This window comes from Pseudopipra pipra, chromosome 9, assembly GCF_036250125.1.
Source record: "Pseudopipra pipra isolate bDixPip1 chromosome 9, bDixPip1.hap1, whole genome shotgun sequence".
Taxonomy (NCBI): Eukaryota; Metazoa; Chordata; class Aves; order Passeriformes; family Pipridae; genus Pseudopipra; species Pseudopipra pipra.
The window spans coordinates 21,457,433-21,477,615 of record NC_087557.1 but is presented as its reverse complement, the minus strand read 5'-3'; the positions used below and the strand labels follow the sequence as shown (position 1 = coordinate 21,477,615).

The 20,183-nt window shown below is 39.5% G+C and overlaps 1 protein-coding gene across 29 annotated transcripts in view; it reads right to left on the bottom strand.

Annotated features, from left to right (window-relative positions):
* DAB1 (DAB adaptor protein 1) overlaps positions 1–20,183 on the bottom strand; it is a 434,139-nt gene that overhangs the window by 14,398 nt on the left and 399,558 nt on the right. For 20 of the 29 annotated variants that reach the window (XM_064665096.1, XM_064665105.1, XM_064665095.1 and 17 more), the window contains 4 exons: positions 17,042–17,101; positions 5,794–5,850; positions 2,868–2,930; positions 1,610–1,718 (listed from right to left, as the gene is read on the bottom strand). In XM_064665096.1, the coding sequence (XP_064521166.1) occupies positions 1,610–1,718; positions 2,868–2,930; positions 5,794–5,850; positions 17,042–17,101 (289 nt within the window). The remainder of the gene's footprint in view (positions 1–1,609; positions 1,719–2,867; positions 2,931–5,793; positions 5,851–17,041; positions 17,102–20,183) is intronic. The other 9 variants (XM_064665113.1, XM_064665122.1, XM_064665115.1 and 6 more) reach the window with 3 other exon arrangements.

Sequence of the window (20,183 nt, the reverse complement as noted above, 5' to 3'; positions counted from 1 at the left end):
GGGAAGCACCTCTATATATGTTATATGACAGCTCAAGGGCTCTCTAATGACAGTGTGACCTTCTTGCAAGAGAATGACTCTTCTGACACAGTTACAGTTCAAACCATTTGGACTCCAAAAAGCAAAGGAAGTGTCTCAAATTGCATAATAATAATAATGAAAAAAAAGAGCCCAGATGAATTCCAATTAAAACCCCTCACATGTGGTTATTACCCAATTACTTGAGAACATCAAAAACATCTTGAGCTTCTGCTGCACTAAATACCTAATAACAACAAACTGCTTCAGGTATTAGGCTAGTATAACACCCCTCTGGTTGGGGAGAAAATTAAAGATTAAAACTAAAATTATAATTGCTTCCTGTCAGACCTGAAGCCTCCTCTCAAGCTACCAAGAGGCTGACTGTGTAGGAATTATATCATCAGGTGCTTTTTTATTTACAACAACAAAAAATACTCTGAAACTAAAACTATTATAAAAAATCTTACAAATTAAATCACCTAATATAATTACGTTCCACTGACAGAAGTACTGTGCTTTACAGATACACTGTTTCACATTTAAATTCATTATTTATTGCTAATACTTTGCAATATGTAACTTCTCTTTCATCTTTAATAGCTTTAAAACTGTTGTTTCCAATTTGAGTGTTTCCTGAGTCCTCCTGTACCTTTTCCTCTTCACTGTATTTCTAGGTTGTTTTGTAATCCTAAATGTAAGGGTGGTTGCAATATTGCAAAGGGAAAAGCCCAAAATAAAATAAAAAAATAGAAACTGAACTTTGAAAGACCAAATTACTGAGTGATGAAAGGAACAGTAGCTCAGATACATTTCTTTTTCAATAAATGGCCACGATGGATTCTCCAGATGTCCTTTCATCTTGCCCCTGCTGTAACCTCATCCCAGCAGTGAGAGTTTTCATCTGACATTATCCCCAAACACTTCACCATCACTGTAACCTTTCTGAGATCGGATGCCATCAGAGAAGGAGTTAACCAATTAGAAAGGCACTACTGAATGATTCAAGGCATTCCTGCTCCTCCTTTCTTTTCCTAAGGGGAGCTGAGAGTGCTGCTTTCGCAGCATATCCAGGGAGAGATCAGCAGTCAAACCACACACCTCTCAGTCTGTGCAGAATGTTACTAAGCTTTGGAATCCTGAGCACTTTGAGGAACACAAGTCTAAAGGACATCTCAGGACTTGACAAAGTGGAACACTTTTGAAGCGCAGTCAAATTCTCTGTGTCTCAGCCTCTATTTACAGGAGACAGCAGAGGATACTCACCACTTCCACAAAAAACCCAAAGCTAAACAAAATGCTTTTTTCTCTCTTGCTACTGTACCTAGCAGGTATGTTATCCAGATGTCTGAACTATGCCTGAACTCCCAGTGACTTTTTTGGCTTTTGCTTTAAAAAATGTGGGCAAATTCAAACTAACGTACTCCCTGCTTGTTAAAGACTTGCTTTGCCTTGCCCTGGAGCACCGACCTCAAAAACCTTCCCCACTTCCACCGTGCTAAATTAATGCCCCAAGTACTGAAATGCAAACCAGAGCTACAAACTGATCACCAAATCTGAGTCAAGCCTGTAATTCTAGTACATTTCTTACCTGAGGGTACGGCAGCAGTGCTGAAAGGTACAGAACCAAACATGTCTGTACTAGCAGGAAGTGACTGGGATGAAGATGGGATAAAGGCATCACCTGGAGTAGCAGGAGTCTGCAAGAAGAAAGGAATAAAATCCAAGGGTGACATATGAGCTGCAGCTTCTGCTGCACATACTTTGCTGCCACATCATCCATAACTCTAAAAATCCAGGTTTGGAGTAAAGAAAGAGAATAAAGAAAGAATGGAAAGATGTAGAAGGAAAGAAGCAATAGAAATAAGAGCATTAGAATTTGCTGGTAACAGGATTAAAACAAAGAAAAGGAGAGACTTTCTATTAGAAGAGAAAAATCAAAATGAAATTTGCCTGGAATACATCACATGCCAAATATTGACATAATTTCCTTCTCCAGAACATACAGACTTGTAATTCTAGATATTAGGTGACAATCAGGAGAGGCAGTGACCAAGGCATTAATGTAAGAAACAGTTAAGGTAAATGAAGAATCTGCAGGAAAAGTGAATAAATATTGCTTCTAATTAACCAACAGGACCAGAAACATAGGTCTACACTAAAGGAGAAGCCCAATCCAATTGAGTAAGCTAAGGATGAGCAGGCAGGACTTTGAACATCTAGTGCCAGATATGCTCCAGAATACCTTGGAGATTTGAGGCTCCTGACCTCACATCTCCTTAATTTTCTCAATACATTTATACTTCCCTACAGCTTAACGTAAGGCTCAAAAGCTTTACAGAAAAATGATTGTGTTTTCATTTTATGATACAGAAAAGCATGTTGAGAAAATTTTCATTGCCCTCAAAACACATTCAGCCCTTTCTCTCTCTCTCTCTTTACTGTTTCATCTTCTGTCCTTTAACAGCAGTTCTGGGATAGGTGCTTGGTGGAACTGGAGACATGATGTATGAAGCTGTAACTGGATCTTCCTGCAGTGCAGTGGAGAGACAGAGTGCAGTGAAGCACGTCCCTCTGACAAACATCAGGGGAGCGGATCTGCAGCTCAGGTTGTATCATATGTGACACTGAATGCTATAGTGGAAAAATAAAAATTGAAGATATTTTTGCCCATCATCATGAAGCAGGGACTCTGCATTCAATTTGCTTCATTTTTATTTTCTTGTAACATAAAAAATAGTTTGAAATTCTCCCCACTGGAATGGCTGATGACCTGAATTGTAAATGTGCTCAATAAATGTGCTGAAAAATACCATGTAAAGCACAGTTCAGTTTCCCTGAGTACTCACTGGGGGAGAGGTTACGTCAGGAGGAGTGGACATGTCCCCAAAAAGCTCTAGTTGGGTAACAGCCTGTAAAGAGAAAAAAAATAAAATTTCATTTATCTTTTGAGGAGAAGAAACTGCAAATTAAGTGGTTAAAAATAGTAAAGTTATCCAGTAACAGCAAACAATATAAATCCCCCCAAAGGCACATAGGCTTCAAATGCCAAGTCCCACATGGAAGAAGCACATGGGTCCGAGATGTGGCATTTTGATATTGCTGATGGACCCAAATAGCCAACAACTGACTCTATAAAACAATTCTGTAGGGAATTGTCCAAAATGAAAAAAATTGAATAAAGCATGAAAAAAACTATCCAGAACAGGACTGGATGCATTACTGCTCTGCCTTTAACATCAGTGAGCATCAAGCATGATTTATGGCCAGTCCTTTTCCCTGGCTCCTTTTTTAAACACTCATTTCAAGGTCTTAAAACATGGCAGTGGAGTGTGGAGTGACAGAAGGATACAGAAGGGAAGGGCTTTTAAAATGCTGCCCGACTTCCCTTTGCCCATGGGACAGGTGTGACCTGGATACGTGGACTTGAAGGAGGATGCACAAATGGGTTACTGCAAGTTTTTAGCTCTACATTTAATTTGTGTTAGAAATATTTTCTCAGGATGTCCTTCAGTTTGAGCTCAAAACAGGTCACCCATATAGACCTCACTAACTGGACCAGGAGAGAAAAAGCACTTTCATAAAAAGAAACACCTTGAGTGGCTGCATAATCAAAGCTCCTAGACATGTTCTCAAGTAAAATTACACGCTTCCACCCATCTGCAAATCAGTTCAGCTGGAGTTCAGGGATGTTAAAGCACAGATTCCTTAGAACTCTGCAGGAAACCTAAATCCCATCTACCACCTTTATCAGGGTGGCTATACTGGAAAGCTTTGATGGGAACACAGAAGTACTTCTCTACTACCTTTCTTACTGGCTTTCCCTGTATCATACTCAATCACACCTACACATGTGGGAAGGCACAATTCTCATTACAAATGAGATTTAATGCAAATCTCAATTCAGCTCATTGAATCTTCTCCCCAGCTTAGTCACATAAACCTCGCAGCCTCCTATCACATTTCTTTCACTCCTATAGGTTTGAAATCTAGTTGAGTCTTGACCTGCCAAGACAGCCCCTCTTAGTGCTTTGGACATTAATGAAACTGGCTGGTCAGGCTTTACAACCCACCAAAGGAGATCACCCCAAGACTTTTTCTGCCCTCAGCTTTCCATTATAAATGATCCCTTAAGGAATAAGACTACACATATCATAAGTCTATGCAGTTTTTCAATCCAATCTCGATTCCCACCTACAAAGATGATGCTACAATCACTTAGACCTGAAGTTCATCTAGCAGCTCAGATGATTCTCAGCTTCATGACAACGATGTACCTAGGGATTAATTATCTCACATTTCCTCACATCATGTCTTATATTAAATAGATCACATTGCTCTAGTGCTATGAAAATGAAATTTCTTCTTAAGGGCTTATATATCCCTCTAACTATCTGCATGGAAATGGAGAAGGGAAAAAGAAGAAAATCCATGTTTTCTTCGGGGTACACTGATTCTAGTTCACGTTATTGAAATACTGCCAGAAATAGCTTCTGCAAAAAAAACCCCAACAAAACCCAGCTTGTGAGTCACTTCTGCAGTGTGCACAAACACACTAGGCAGGAGTTGTTAAAATGCTCAGAAAAGTGGGAATGACAACAGCAGCACTCGTTTGGAAATCACTTCAGGCCTCCCGTAGGCACTCCTGACTCAAGAGATGCCAGGTGACACTGAAACACACAGAGAGCCACTTTCTTCTCGTCTCTCCAAACTGCTTGTTTAGCATCAATCCTAAACCTGCTCTTTTCCTGCATCACTAGTGAACTATTCACTGTTTGCTCCTTGCTGGCTTGCTGAGGAATACCTTGTGTCCTTTTGAGGAGACCATGAGCAAAGGTTCCCAATGTGCAAAGGTTCCCATCCTATGTGAGGGAGCAGATGAGCAAGCCAGAGAGGATGGGAAAGCACAGGATACATACAGTTACACATTTGTGTGTAGAGTTATACATTTTCTGTGGAACAAAATATTATACGTTTCATAGGAACACTGAAAATTGATAGTCAGCATACTTTTGAACTCAGGATTATATGAATGCATTTGAAAGGTGGTAACTCAGATCTCTGTGCCTCCATACTCCTGTATAATGGGAATAATAATAATACTTTTCAGAGCGCTTCAAGGTGATGGATCTTTGGAAACTCTTCGCAGATATAATTCTGTTAAAGCTCTTAAGGGAAACTCTGCAGATGGATTTCTAAACAGGCAGCTGGAGAGAGTGATAGGAAAGTCGACATCACTGTTTGTTATAATAAACCCTCCTTCACAATATTCCCTGGTAAAAAGAAATATATTTACAGAGGAAATATTTCTTTACAGAATAGCAACCTCAAATGCAACAGGAGCTACAGAACTACATCAGAGAACATAAACAAATTTAGTGGGAACACAGCTTATTAATTTACTGACTAGAGGTAGCTTTAAACAGCAACACTTGTAGGTGCATTTTGAAGTCCCAAATGGTTCAGATCTGTAGTAATTTTTCTACAACTCAGTTCTCAGCCTGAATAAATGAATGCATCTTCTCTGACACAGACTTAGCTTTATCCACTTGCAGCATATGAGATTCTGGACACCAAACAGTTATCTTTTATTTTTGTGATTTCACTGTCATTACAGAACTGATTTCACCCATTATGCTTCATTAAATTATTCACATCTGATATTAGCTATGTTCCAGTGAAGTTAATCCCAAGTTGAACATTTTCCAATATCGCTATTCCTATAGATGATTTCATCTATATTTCCTTAAAACATTTTTAGAGTCACAACCTTACCTGAGTGACTGAAACAAGATTTTCATCAATGTCCAGCAATAAGTTTCCATTCTCCAGCTGTAAAGCATGATTTATGAAATGAGATGAATGATTTATGAAAATGACATGAATTTCTGAGCATGAAAATGATAACCTCCATAATTATTGACTTGAGCATTGAAATGAAAACCCTTTCCATCTTGCTGTGAGCACAGATATGAAATCAGGCAGTCAAAACAGAGAGTTTGAATGCTGCTGGGATGTGGGGGCAACGTACACTATTTGTGCTAAATCTCATCATCTGGTGTATAAAGCAATTTTACCACTTGCAACATAACTATTCATTTTCTCAAATATTTATTAAATCAGCAATAAGCATACCCAGTGAGCTCTGATCCTGCTTACATTAATGGAACTTTTCACTGGCTTGGTGAAAGAAAAGCCTTAGCATCCTCAGGGAAAAAAGGAATAATTGAGTTTTGAACAACAAAAGCCCTTAAAGGCAAGTATTTGCAGAAAAAAACACGCCTTCCTCTTTACTAGAAGAACTGTAACACCAATTTAAACACATCAAAGATAAATATTTTCTTTCCAATTTCTAAAATTACATAATTCAAGTGACATTTAAATCTATAGTTTGTGTGCGTGTAAATAACTCTGGAGTATCTGCCCTCAGACACAAATATATCTGTATCTATCCACATATTTAACACATCACTTCAGTGTCCTCAGAACGCTAAATTTCAGGTAACATTTATTATACTGTTGCAGACTTTATTTCTGAAGAAACAAACATAACAGCAAGCTATCAAAAATCAGATCTTAGGAGACTGGGAAGCTTCATACGAGTTACCAGCCAGTAATCCCACGCTAACTTAAAAATCTCAGAAACAGCCTAGAAGCTTTCCCCCTGCCTCATCTCATCATAGACATGAAGAAAAAAAGAAAAAAGGACTGGGAAAAGGCAAAGCAAAGGCAAAGCCAAAGGAAGATAATGTCATTGTGCACAATCAAGTACGGACTCAGTTCTGTAACTTCGTGGTGTGTTCCCCCAGACCCAGACAAGGAAAGTGCGGAAAAAGCTCTGTCTGTTCATTCAAAGACCACAGACCTTCAAAATATTCTTTATATGACACCAGAAGGGTTTATGCCTCCTCGTTTGACTCCCATCCTCCAGCATCAGTGATGCAGCACCAGCTGCACAGATCACTCTGTGAAAGCAGCTGAAGGATAACCCCGTCTCAGCACAGAGGGAACACGTGCACAGCGTTCCACGGCCCATTAGAAATTCCCACCTGTGCTACAGCAGGACCCTGCAGAAAACACTTGCCCAACATGTCACGGAGCATCCCCAAGTGCCCAATTATCATGGAGCACTTGAGCCACGTCTTCTATTAGCTCGTGTTCTGCATCACATACCAGTGAGGAGACACTTTCTAAGGGTGAAATATCTCTGTCTGTTAGAGCATGGAAGAGCCTGCTCTGGGGGACCATGGCGAGGCAGCGACATGGCTGCCAAGGGCAAAATTTGGCCTTTTGAGCCTTCCTCTGGTTCAGCTTTTCAACACAAAGAGTTTAACCTTTGCAATGAAAGTCAACAATCTTCTCCCTCCTTTCCCAGTGCACAACAGAAAATAACCAGAAGCCTGGAGACATGCTCCAGTTCTCGATCTTTCTCTGGGAAAGATTCCTCCACAGAGTGATGTAAAAGCTTGTTTAATTATTCAAAAAGACATCATCCTGAATATGAAACACCCCCACCACAGCTTAGTCAACCAGGGGCACACCACTCACTTGTGACCAGCCACGCAGACCGAGGCGGAGGAAGGAGTATTAATCCTTGTATTGCAATGACATTAAACCTGTAATGAAAGCTCCATCTTTCTGTATAGGCACGTGAGACATATTGTAAATCTTTTAAACATGAAATATGGAAATCTGGCTTCTTAAAGCAGCAGCAAGCTTTTTGAACCACTCCGAGCCAGTAGCGGAATTCCTCGTGACACTTTCCACTATTCTCTAAAGAATAACATATAATCCAAGAGCTGGAGAAAAATCAAGAGTAGAGAAGCAATGATAATCATAGAATCATAGAACATCCTGAGTTGGAAGGCACCCACAATGACAGGAGATAAGTAAACTGCAGTTTTCATAAACCAAACCAAAATTGATCCACTTCCACTGCAGTATTCCCTCTGATCGCCCAGATTTCAGAAAAACATCTTTTCTAAGCAATGCAAAAGTTCAATTTTTTAAAGGGAAATCTAAAACAGGGCTCTTGTGCTCACAGGAGTGCAAAGCATCTTCTTCTTTAACTCCTAGATACATATCAAGACAGAACATTCAACTTCTGTTACTCAGTCTGGTTTTACCAATGGCAAGGGATCTATGCTGACATATGGCACGAGAAAACCTGCTCAATATTGCTACACTTTTGAAAACAAGATGATAAAAGTAGCATCTTACAAAATGTGATTTTGTAGTCTCAGAGAACGGAGCAAAGACAGTGCTTAAAAACATGAAAAAAAATGTGGTAATTAACTTGTACTCTGAAACAGAGCTCAGCAAAAAAAAAAAAAAGAGTACGATGGATACTAAATATAGCAAATAACCAGCAATTAGTAATTAACCTTTGAGCTGAGTATTAGCTATTCAACTCTTTTAAGAAGCAGAGGGATTTAAACTTGATTTCATGCATTCAGTGGAAGTGCTGTACCGCTCAGCCCAGCAGACAAAAGAGGGGTCACCCAACTACACAGCCTCTCTGGATTTCCATTTCCCTTCTTCTAAAACGGATTTTACACTGGAAGTCTAATGACAAGTCAAATAGTTGGTCAAACTAAATATTTTTTATCTTATTTTAGTTGAAAATGTAAATATTTTGGCCATGAAAAAAATTTTTCTGATGGTTTGAATCACCATTGTAGCTCAAGAAAGCCCCAGTTGTTTGCACAACCTTATACAACAACTGTTGATATTACTATGAGCTCCATGAGCTTCAAGCAGCTTGCTAATTAACTACAATTCATTCTAAAAAAAACAATTAGAACTATAATGAGGGAGCATGTCGGAATCGTGACTAAACCAATCATCAGTCAAACCATGTCTAGTACATTGAGACACACTGAAAACATCCCACAGACATATTGTTTTCCTGTAAAACTACTGCTGAATTAATGACATCGCATGGTAACTCAACAAAGAATTGCTCAATTACTTCCCAATTAAAGAGAATACGCTGAAGAATACGTGTGTCAAGGAAAAATTGTCAATGCCTTTGCAATCTTCAGCCTCCAACAGATGGTAAAGATCCTCAAATGCCATAAACCTTCCCAGTAACCGAGGGAAGGACAGTCACGATGTCACCCTCAACCCAGATTTACACAGGTACAGCTGAGCACAACCCTTCACTTGTAAGGCTGCTGTGAGCATTTAATCGTAGAATCAGGAATGGTTTGGGTTGGAAGGACCCTAAAGATCATCTCGTTCCAACCCCTGCCATGAGCAGGGACACTTTCCAATAGACCAGGTTGCTCCAAGCCCTATTCAATCTGTTCTTGAACACTTCCAGAGATGGAGGCAATTCCATCTACAGGTCATGCCAGCAACATGAGCTGCCATAAAACTACACTAATTTTTATCCAAAATACATGCATTTGGGCATCCCACACTTACACAGAATACAAATCCAGTGCTCAGGATCCCATGGAACATGGGAATCCTCCAAAATTTCTCTCTTCAGTTTCACAGGGTAAATCTTATTTCTCAGGCTCACTCTTATTCAGCAAATTCTCCTGAAGTCACAAACCCAAGTCCTTGCTTTGGTGTGATGTACCCAACCACAGGGTAACCTTGAGCTTCTTGGCATTCATCAGCTGTCCAGTTTCCTTTGTTTGGTCACTGGATATGCTGGTTAAAAACCCTGTTAGTCAGCCCTGAGCAGCTCAAGTATTGGGATAGTTAAATATAATCGACATCACAGATTACTGAGGAGTTTGAGTGAATTGAATTGCTTTACTGTTGCTCAATAGCTTCCTTTAAATTAAGGAACTCTTCATTTGATCAAAACAGATGCTTACTCATTTGTTTATTTTCTCTTCATTTGCAAGGAACTTAATTCTGAATTCCCTGTGTACTTGAGGTGTTTACTTTTATAGGAAATGGTATTTAAAACACTTCAATTACCACTTTTCTCTGACAGACTCTAATAAATCAAGAGTCCAAAAGAGTGACTCTAGCTTAGAGCCAGACCCCTGCTGCTCCCAGGCAACACAAAACTCAAGATAATGAAACTTCTCAGGGCACAGAGGATGCTGGTACAAAGGTCCCACGGTCACTTCCTAAATATCCTCTCTGGACCCCACACACAGGACACAGTAAGAGCTCAGATAGGTTGGGATAAGCCCCCTTTAATGTCAGGAGACTCCAGGGGGCACATTGCAAACAGCCATGGGACACGTGGTGGCTTTCTTTAACAGCAGATGGGAGAGACAAGTGATGATGGGAACTCAAACTTCCACTTGGAAGCAAAACTCCACTTCTAGACTGTGACAGCAGAGATAGCTCTGAATGCTTTCAGGGAATAAACTTAACAATGGAAGAGAATTAGACATAACCCCATACTTACTATTTTAAAATAATTGCAAGGCACAGTTATACAGTTGTATCTACTGCTTTCAAAACAACAGGTGACTGGAGCTATAACCAAGCTTGAGAAACAAGTTATTTCTACCTTTATTACCGAATACCTTGCCTTCATGGTATTTTCCAAACCTTGAAATCTCCTGAGTTTCAGCAGGCAAAAAAGCCAAAACCTGTGTATTTCTGTACTTAATAATGTAGGGTAGGATTGAATGAATCTGCAATAATTCACAACAACTTCTCCCCAGACTGATGCCAAATACATACAACACTTTCCCCAGACCTATGTTACCTTAAATTTGTGAATAAACCCCAAATTGTGCAAATGATATAATTTAATGCATACAGTGATGCAGAAGAGGTAAAGCCATAAACTTCACTACTTAGAAAGCAGACTGCCTGTGAATAAACATTTTAGCAAATTACTGTAGGGCTCCGAGCAAATCAAAATGTAGTGAATCAACACAAGGTGCAGCTGTCAACTTAATGTATCAGCAGCGATCAGACAAAATCTGCATCAGTCATACTAAAAAAATGACAAAAATTCACTATATGTAACAAAGCTTTATGCCACAATCGGTGAGATCAATTACACTCTTTTCTCCACTCTGGAGAATATCAAAAGGTCCAGAATATTATCCCAGAAAATGCACAGGAATCCAGGGAAATTTAGGAACACAAATACACATGGAGCCATTAGACATGTGACTCAACAGGCTGGATAACTGTGAGGAGCCACTAAAATGTTTGTCATTTATTTATATTGCCTGAGTTCTGTACTAAAAATACAAATCTAAGCTCCCACACACACGGCAGCACCCATGTGTGCTATATCCAATAGGAAAACTGTGTCACCAGGGCAAAGCCTGCAGCTTTTGTTTGCCTCCTTGTTTCTTGCTGTTTGAACAGTACAGAGAGAGAACACTGGAAAATTGATCAAGGGCAGCTCTGCTGGATTACAGCTTTCCCACACTATGTGATTACGTCCCAAAATCCTAAAGGATTGCACTAGGAAGTAAATTCAATGCTTTGATAGCATGTAATCATTCCACTGGCAGAGCAGGGTTTAGGATCACATTGGGTGAATGGTATTACCAATGCAGGAATGGAAAGCCTGCTAGCAGGACAATTCCTACAGATTAAAAAGAGCTCAAGATGTGGCCCACAATATCAATATGGCATAAAAGAACTAGGACATTATATTAAACTATTTAATTATATTAATTAAACTAGGACATTATATTCTCATCTGTGAAACAGCATTCCTACACTGACTGCTAAAACCTGCTCTTTGACTCACCAAATATAAAATAAGGGATGGACTGAACCCTGAAGTTTGCATGGGCACATTTTCAATGCTCAGAAAATATCCAGATTAAGATTCTTAATCTTAAATAGTCTATACACTAACAACAGATTAATTCAAACATCTAGCCCTCTGGATTGTTGGAAATCAGACTCTGAATTCAGGTTAACAGCTTTCTAAGTGTACTTGCTTTACCTGACAATGCAAGAACAAATTTTCAAGATTCAGTTGAAAAATCCCTAATTTTGAGCTCAGGTGCTAAGACCTACATAAACCATGTATTTAACACACATGAAGAAACTTCATCACTTTATGTTACAGATGCTATAAACTGGGAAGACTAAGGAGAAGGACCTGGTTTCTGCTTCCTGTGCCAATAAAATTTTTATTAAGGAATAAAGCACAAAATATTCCCAGAAAAAACAGATTTTTATAAAAAAAAAGAATAAATGATAGAAAGTCAAACAAAACAAAATAAAGACAGATTTAGCTATTAGAACTAGTTAGCAACTAACACCCCACTAAGTATAGCAGCTACAAACTTTTGGTTGTGATCTCTGTAAGACACCCCTGTCAGTGTTCCAGTGGAACACTTCTACGACTCTATGATTCTAAAAAAAAGCAAAGGCCCACCAAAACATCAGCTCGTGCCACAAGACATTATCATAACAAACTAATATATTTGCAAATTTTGCAACAAATAGCTGTACCTGTAAAAATGCATGTCCCACACTGAAATATTAAACCTCGTACATGGGGTTTAATTGAGTGTAACTGAGTCAGGGCGGTTGAACACAGGTGTCTCTTTTAGCAAACATAAATAAAACTGGACAGCATTCTCATCACAGATGGTCAGAGAGACTGTATTTGTGCACTTTCTTTCTCCTCACGTTTGAGAATTTGGTCCTGAAAGCTGGATTGTGGAGGCTGAAGTCAATGCAAGTCTGCAAGTTGCTTCTGCAACTTAGGGAAAAGCCAGACATGTAAATGGCACTGTAATCCCAGCCAGAATTAAAACTGAGCTTATCCCAGTCAGAATTAAAACTGAGCTTTCCCAAACACAGCATCCTAATTTGGGCAGAATGACCAGGCAGATCTTATGGCTTCTAAACCTGAGTGTGCTCAGGTCCAGCTTCATCTGCTCCTCCCTGTCCATGCCATCCTGGTTTAATATTCTGCATGTAGTTGGCACCAGCCAAATGAGTGCCTGCATTGTAAGGCACCAGCTATAGTGCCTTGGATCTTTATACAGCAGTAAGATGAATTGTTTGAAAGCCTTCATAAAATTGTTAAGCAGATAGTTTAGACATTTTGATGAGAAGAGAAGGTTTTATTGTGACGTGACTGACAGTCTCTGTGAAGGGTATTTACAGTTTGACTCTTGTTACTAAAAACACCGTGACAGGTAGAACTTGATGCGGATGTTTAATGGGAGATGAAGGGAAATTATGACAAAAAGAGCTCATTAAACATTTCTGTTTTTTACAACAGTTAATTTCACACACAGAACTAGAATTTCTAAGCGGAGTGTGCACCACTTAACACAAGCTTTTTGGGGTGAGCTTGCTTTCTTTGTCTGGCTTGATGTCTGCTCTCAATGAATGGAGAATAGGAGAACTGGTCTAAGGAAGGAGCAGAGAGAAAATAAGAATGAACACAAGAAGTGCAAGTTAATACAAGAGAAGGAAGAGATACTGGGAGGGAACTGGATGCTGTAAAAAGTGTGCGTTAGGAGCTGAGCTGCACAGCCAGCAGAGGAAATCTACTGGAGAGCAGGATTTGCTGGGAAGGGATGCAGCAAAGAGACAGGGAAATACAAGAATCATACTGAGTAAGCAATCTTTTCATCCCAATGTCAGAGAAGTGACTTGGCAACCAGCCACCACTCATAATTGAGTTCAGCGGGTAGGTTCAAATCCCGAGATTTGAGACTCATTCCTTTCCGCCTCATTTGCACCGTATTTACATTACTTGATATCGGAGATCATGAGGAGCCAGACTATAAAGTACTTTGGTACCTGCTGACAAATGGCCTCACACAGTGGCACAGTATTGTGTAGGCACATCAGCTATCTCAGTGCATGCACAATGTTCAACACTTCTGCTCCGTGGCACTACCAGGAAGATGCTCTATACCTTCAGCCTCAGTGGGATCCCCCACGCATGGAGAAATATTTGCCCAAGGTTGTCATAGGAAGATGTATCTTACTGAAAAATCAGTGTGAATTACACTTCCCAGCTTCAAAGCAGACTAAAATGGGGATTCTGGCTTTCAGTCTTTACACTGTGCTGAATCTCACCTCAGCTAAGCCTAACTTTTAGAAGTCATCATACCTGCAAGTCATTTAAAATTCATATGTAGCCAATGAAGAATGAAATCTAGCCAAATGTTTATTTCCACCTGAGAGGGACATGTCATGCAGACAGAAGGAATTTCATAGAATCAGAGAATCACAGAATGTTTTGCGTTGGAAGGCACCTTAAACATCATCTTGTTACAACCGCCTGCATTGGGCAGGGACACCTTGCACTAGACCAGATTGTTCCAAGCCCCATCCAACCTGGCCTGTGAAGTGCCTAATTCCCTCCACAGGCTACAGAGAGTCAAGGCTGGAAGGCACCTAAATGACTACTTCAGTATCCCTCACTTTTCAGTGCACGGACTAGAAGTAACTTGCCTGGGAACATACCAGAGGAAAACAATCCTAAAATGGAAGATTGATCTCTGTCCAGGGAATATGGGCAATTCAGTTTGAACTCAACCAAAACTTGCTGCATTGTTATTAAGCATTGAATTTATTGTCAGGAGAGAGGATTCATGGTGCCTGAAACCTATCAGGAGCTACAAAAGGTTTCTCACTTCATTCATCCATTATGAAATTACTGAAAGCAAGACCTCCTAATAAAGAAAGTGTCCTTACACGTTTAAACCAGGTAGATGAGCTAGATTATTTGCCCTCAGACTGAATTTTAGAGGTTTATATAATAATGACAGCTATAAATTGAAAAAAAAATTATGGCAAGTGTCTCAATGACAGAGAGTCTCATACATGGAAGGGTGAGCAATAAATCAGATGGGCAGTGGAATATTAAATTGCTAATTTTAAGAGCTATTGCTCTTTTTTTCTCTTTTAATACATACTAATATAAAAAGGTGAAACAGAATTTCAGCTACCTCTTTCTTCCTCTTCTCTTTTTCTTCATAAATTAAAGTACATAAGTTGTTAAAAGGAAAAGCTTTAATCCCTTTAAATTTAACCATGAAATAGAAAAAAAAAATAAGGTGCAACCAGCTTCATGGAGATGACAGATTAAATGTATTTGATGATTACAGAGTAGGTTCCATGTGCCCTGTATCTCAGTCATGCTATTTACCAGGACAGCCTAGTACCAGGTGTCTGCAGACATGACTGCAAGTGTCCTATACACCCAGTCCTACTGCAGTGACCTAAATTACAGACTATACCCTGAGTAAATCTGAAACATCACTGAAGGAATAATAAAAAATGTATGGCAGAAGAACTGTAACACTGAACTACATGAAAAGCTATATGAAAAGCAAGTGAAAAATCAACAGCTATTTTGTGCCCACAAATACCTTAATTAGTTATGCAACGTGAGCTATTTTACTAGATTTTCCCAAGCAACATGACAATGCCTCCGTGCTTCTGGTGGCTTATCATGAAATATTTATGGCAAGGTTTATTTGTCTGTGCAAAGCCCAGAGATGTCACAATCCAGATCCCCATCCAGCCCCTCCCCAGTGTTCATCTTTTTTATTCCACATCTCGGTCTCCACGCTCAGCCCAAGCTGTGCAAGTTACCACAGCCTCCCATGAAAGGAATCACTCTCTACTGAATGCAGGCTTCTTTCCCACACTTACAGTAGACTGAAATTCCTGACCTTTTCCTTTGTTTTTCCCTACTATCACACAAATCCTCAGAAATACTAATTTTCTGTGTAGCCAAAGCAACTGAACAATTTCTTGAAGTCTTTATAGCCGAAATTTATATTAAACAGTACAACCCACCCTTCAGCAAGTGCACACCCTGTTGCAAAGGCATCTGTCACTCCACTTCTTCTCTCAATCACTTGTTACCATTTCTTATATACTTTGGGGATAAACTCTTCACCTCTTCAAAATGCCAATACACAGAAAGGGAATGGTGATTTCTGGATACAAGAGTATATTATTACTATTTTTTTAATATTTTACTGTCCATGCAAGGCATAGGATAGAGAAAATTAAGCTGAATTAAGCTTAGTCTCTTGTATACTTAGAGCACTAGAGAAATAATGTATAGCAATACTGGGAGGGATTCTCAATATACTGATTACAGCCCACAACATCCAGGGAAGGAATGCAATACATAGAGAAAAAATTCTGCCATTCAGGAACATCTTGAGTGAGGTCTTTTTGTACACTTAATTTTGCTTTTCCTTTCAGCATTTCCCAACAGCTAAACTGATGGCAATTGCATGTACCTCTGCCCTACAGCTCTACAGCACTTACTAATCTACCACAGAAGTTGGCTTTTTTGGAAAAATAATTACTTTTCTATGGTATATGTTAGGTTGGACTTTGATGTAAGTTGTTTGGTTGTTTGGTTGTTTGGGTTTTTTTCTGTCCAAATGACAGAAAAGTAATTCTCATGCAAATATCCTTTTTTTTTGGTAATATTTGATATGAAGCTCCCTATAAAATCTTTTACCTATCAGCACACGGTATTCACCAGGAAATGATCTGAGAAGAATAGCCATTAAGGCTGCAGAAAATCACTGTAGAGGGCACAATGCTCTGACATACCTCTTCCTAGTGCTACTTCTCTCAATCTCTATTCAGACCTTGCCTCCCCTGCTGTCTGACTAAACCAAGCTGTGAAGAGCACAATATATAAAGTGCAGCTCTGGCAGATCCTACAGGGGAGAAAATGCAGCTCATCCTTGCTCAGAGCAAGACTTGTACAGGTTTGGGTAATATAGGAACCCTTCTAACCCAAGCAGCAACTCATGCATTAACATGTAAAAGGCTCATTGTCGACTCTTAACCACAAATAATACATTTACACATAGTGACTTTCAAGGAATGAGTTGGAGAAGACAGAAAGGAGATTCAAGCAATGAATGAGATGGATATAAGTGACATTACAATCCTGGTTACTCTGCACCAACCCAACCAACCCGTAACACAACACTGATAAAAGTCACATCACAAGGAATGTACCAAATGCTACAGACAATAATGAAAGCCACAGAGGCTTCTTTACTGTATACACTTTCACATCTTTTCTTTACTTTATATAGACAGGGAAGATACTTACACTTACAGGTTGACTTTTTGGCACATCATAAACGCCTTCCTTCTTTTGGCTGGTAGGAACCTACAAAATCAAAGGAAAACTGAGGTCAATATCCAAGGAAGTTGGATGAAAACCTGAAATCAGCAACTCGTATTTATGTAGAGGGTAGTAATTTAATACTAATGAAATCAAGGATGGTTCCCTTCTCATCCCAGTAGCACCAGTAATGGAGAAGATACTGAAGAAATAAAACATCATCTATCTGGTTTTTCTAAGTCCTATAGCTCAGCAGCGTTCAGAAAAGAGATTTCCATTATCAGACAATTTTGGTTGCATGAATTCCAGGTGCACTTGGATCTGCTTCCTACTGAAATGGCTGCTTTTTCCATATAACTTGAGAGTTAGAGATGCAAAGTTATGTGATGGAAGTTATGATCAAGTGAGTATCTCATCTTCCCAGAGACACAGAGCAGAGTTATTGATCTGAGGGTGAGATGTTTCACCTACGGGTTTAGATTTCTTCCTTCCAATTAATTTAATAATCTAAGTCAAGAAAAGCCATAACATGTACCCCTGTAGTGACGGGGCCCTGTGGCTGCTCTGTGAGATATTTGGTTATAATGTTGCAGTTTTAATTCGGAATTAATGGCCTCTTGAAGTATGACACAAGAGACATGGACAGAGGACAACACACTTAAAAAACTTTGGATGAGCTTTTAGTTGGGCCAACAGTCATGATTTACACCTTGGGCATTTATAATCTGTTCATGTAAATTCAGTTGCTTTGTTATACAGGGCTGTGCTTGCCCAAGGACCACTGGTTCCCATATTTATAATTTGCGTGTGTATCTCTTTTTCTTCCTAGAAGCACTGAGTGTTTATTGTAAATGACAAAAGCAAAAAGAATAGTAAAAACATTTTCTAAACTGGCACAAATACTCTAAGAAAATCAGGGCTGCTTTGCCACTGAACAGGGCACTGAAAATTACATTTCAGACATCAGTGAAACCTCACAGGTCACTAAAAGATAATATTGCAAATGCAGAATTATTACCTTTTTGTTTTCTAAGACAAAAAACATCTTAAGGTTCTGATATTTCACTCAGACTGGTTTAGGGGAAGCTGAAGGAATGATACTTATTCGTTGAGATGTGCTATCTTTTCTTATTCTGAAAAATTATTCTATATAATATTCTGTATAACACATGAAAACCTCCCTCTGCTGTTGTCTCTACTGTTCTCTTGCCCACATTTTAACACCACAATCTTCACAGGAAACTGTGTGTCATTAATTCAGTGCACACTGAAGAAGTTTGTCGAGAGCATGAATGCAGAACCCTCACAGAAACTGAATAACCTTTTCAGAAGTCCTCTTCTATTCCTATCCTGAGAATGATTTGCTTGCCCTGGTTTTCTCAAAGTACTGGCCACTTCCACTAAAACCACCTATCACATTAGATATGTGGAACCGGTAACAGTGGAGCAATTCAATTTCATGGCAGTAACAGTCTGTTAAGAGAGAGAGCTGTAAGTGACAGTGTGAGAGCAGGAACCAGGAAGAGTCTATTTAGGAAGTGACTAGAAAGCTGAGTCTTCACAAAAAGAGGACAAGTATGGAAAGATCAACTGTTTCTAAACTTTCATCAGGATGCATTTTTTTTGCTCTCTGGAAAGTTTCCTTTCAGTCATTCTCCTCCTCCTCCTTCCAATTTTTCTATGAAGTCACCCCACTTTGCACATCTGCCTGCAGTTTATTGTGGAATGAACATTTCCCTGCACTATCAATCCCCCTTTTTTTATTCCAGTTTACATATAGAGAAAAGCTGACTCCTAATACACGACAGAGAAACTTTTCTGAAAGACATTCTTCTCTCCCAATGTGATACCACCTGTCTTCCTGCTGTTTTTACTTCCCATGTATCATCACGCTTTTTGCATCGCTACTCACACAGGGGGTCCACAAAGGATTTCTGTTTTTCCTTTGATTAACAATACCAGCAAAGAGGTACCAGCACTGCTGCTGCTGTCAGCTCTGTCTGTGACAGGCTGTGAAACATTTGGATGTATTTGTGTCTCACCAGCAATACAAGCATTGCAATTCAAAAACCTCCATCTCGGACTGTCAGCTCCTCATGGAGCAGAACTTGCCTCCCCACAGAGACCAGTGCTGCTGCCAAAGACAACACCAAACCACCACCCAGAATCCCATCTCCACCTCACCAGAACACCAGGCAAGAGGAGAGATGCTATTAAGCCGTCTGACACTAGATGAGAGGATTGGTATGTGCTCAGTGACTGAGTCCTTGCCTAACACATTACAGCAACTTACATAGACAACGTTAAAAGAGCAGACACAGAGAGTCTTCCGGGTAATGTATCAAAGAAAGGTGACAGACAGAGAAAGAATGCTTAAAAAGAAAATTGTGACCTCTATTATGCTAAAGAGAAATAGAAATTGTCACTTTCAGCACATATCTTTCATCTGCAATTCCCCACAGGGAATCTTTTCCACCAAGGGAGAAGTGCACACCAGCAAATGAAACGCCACAGCAAAACCAGCAGAAAGATTTGGTGAGGCTGAAGCAAGGCTGCATGAGGTTATTGAGCAGTTACACATGTAGTATGGGGAAGGCTTTATAGTAAATAATAGAAGCTGCCACAGCTTTGCATCAAACTAAAAAAAACCCACAATGCCAAGCAAACAAACGAAAACACACACACACAAGAAAAAAAGAAAAAATAAAAAGAGGATCTTTTTTAATTTGATTTTTAATAGTAGCCTGGATTGTTCTAAGAAACAATTTTGTCAGTGATCTGCGTGTAAAATCTGAACTGTGGAAACTCAGATTTACAGTAGCCAAGAGCTCATGAAGCCTGTGGGAAGCTCATGGCTACGAGCCAGTCTGTGGCAGCAATGCCTCAGCATCCATCAATTACAACTGATACCACAAAAAGACCCCTGGCTCCCTAATTTCAGCATTTGCTGTACTCAAGGTACTGCCTGTAGTAAATACAGAGGACAACGCTAGACTGCATATAGTCAGAGTATGGCATATTGATCACAGGTATTTTCTGTGCACCACTGTGTGAGGAAACACTTCATCACATCCAGATACTGTCAAATAAAGGCTTCAGCAATTCTCTGGTGACTTACAGGACAATA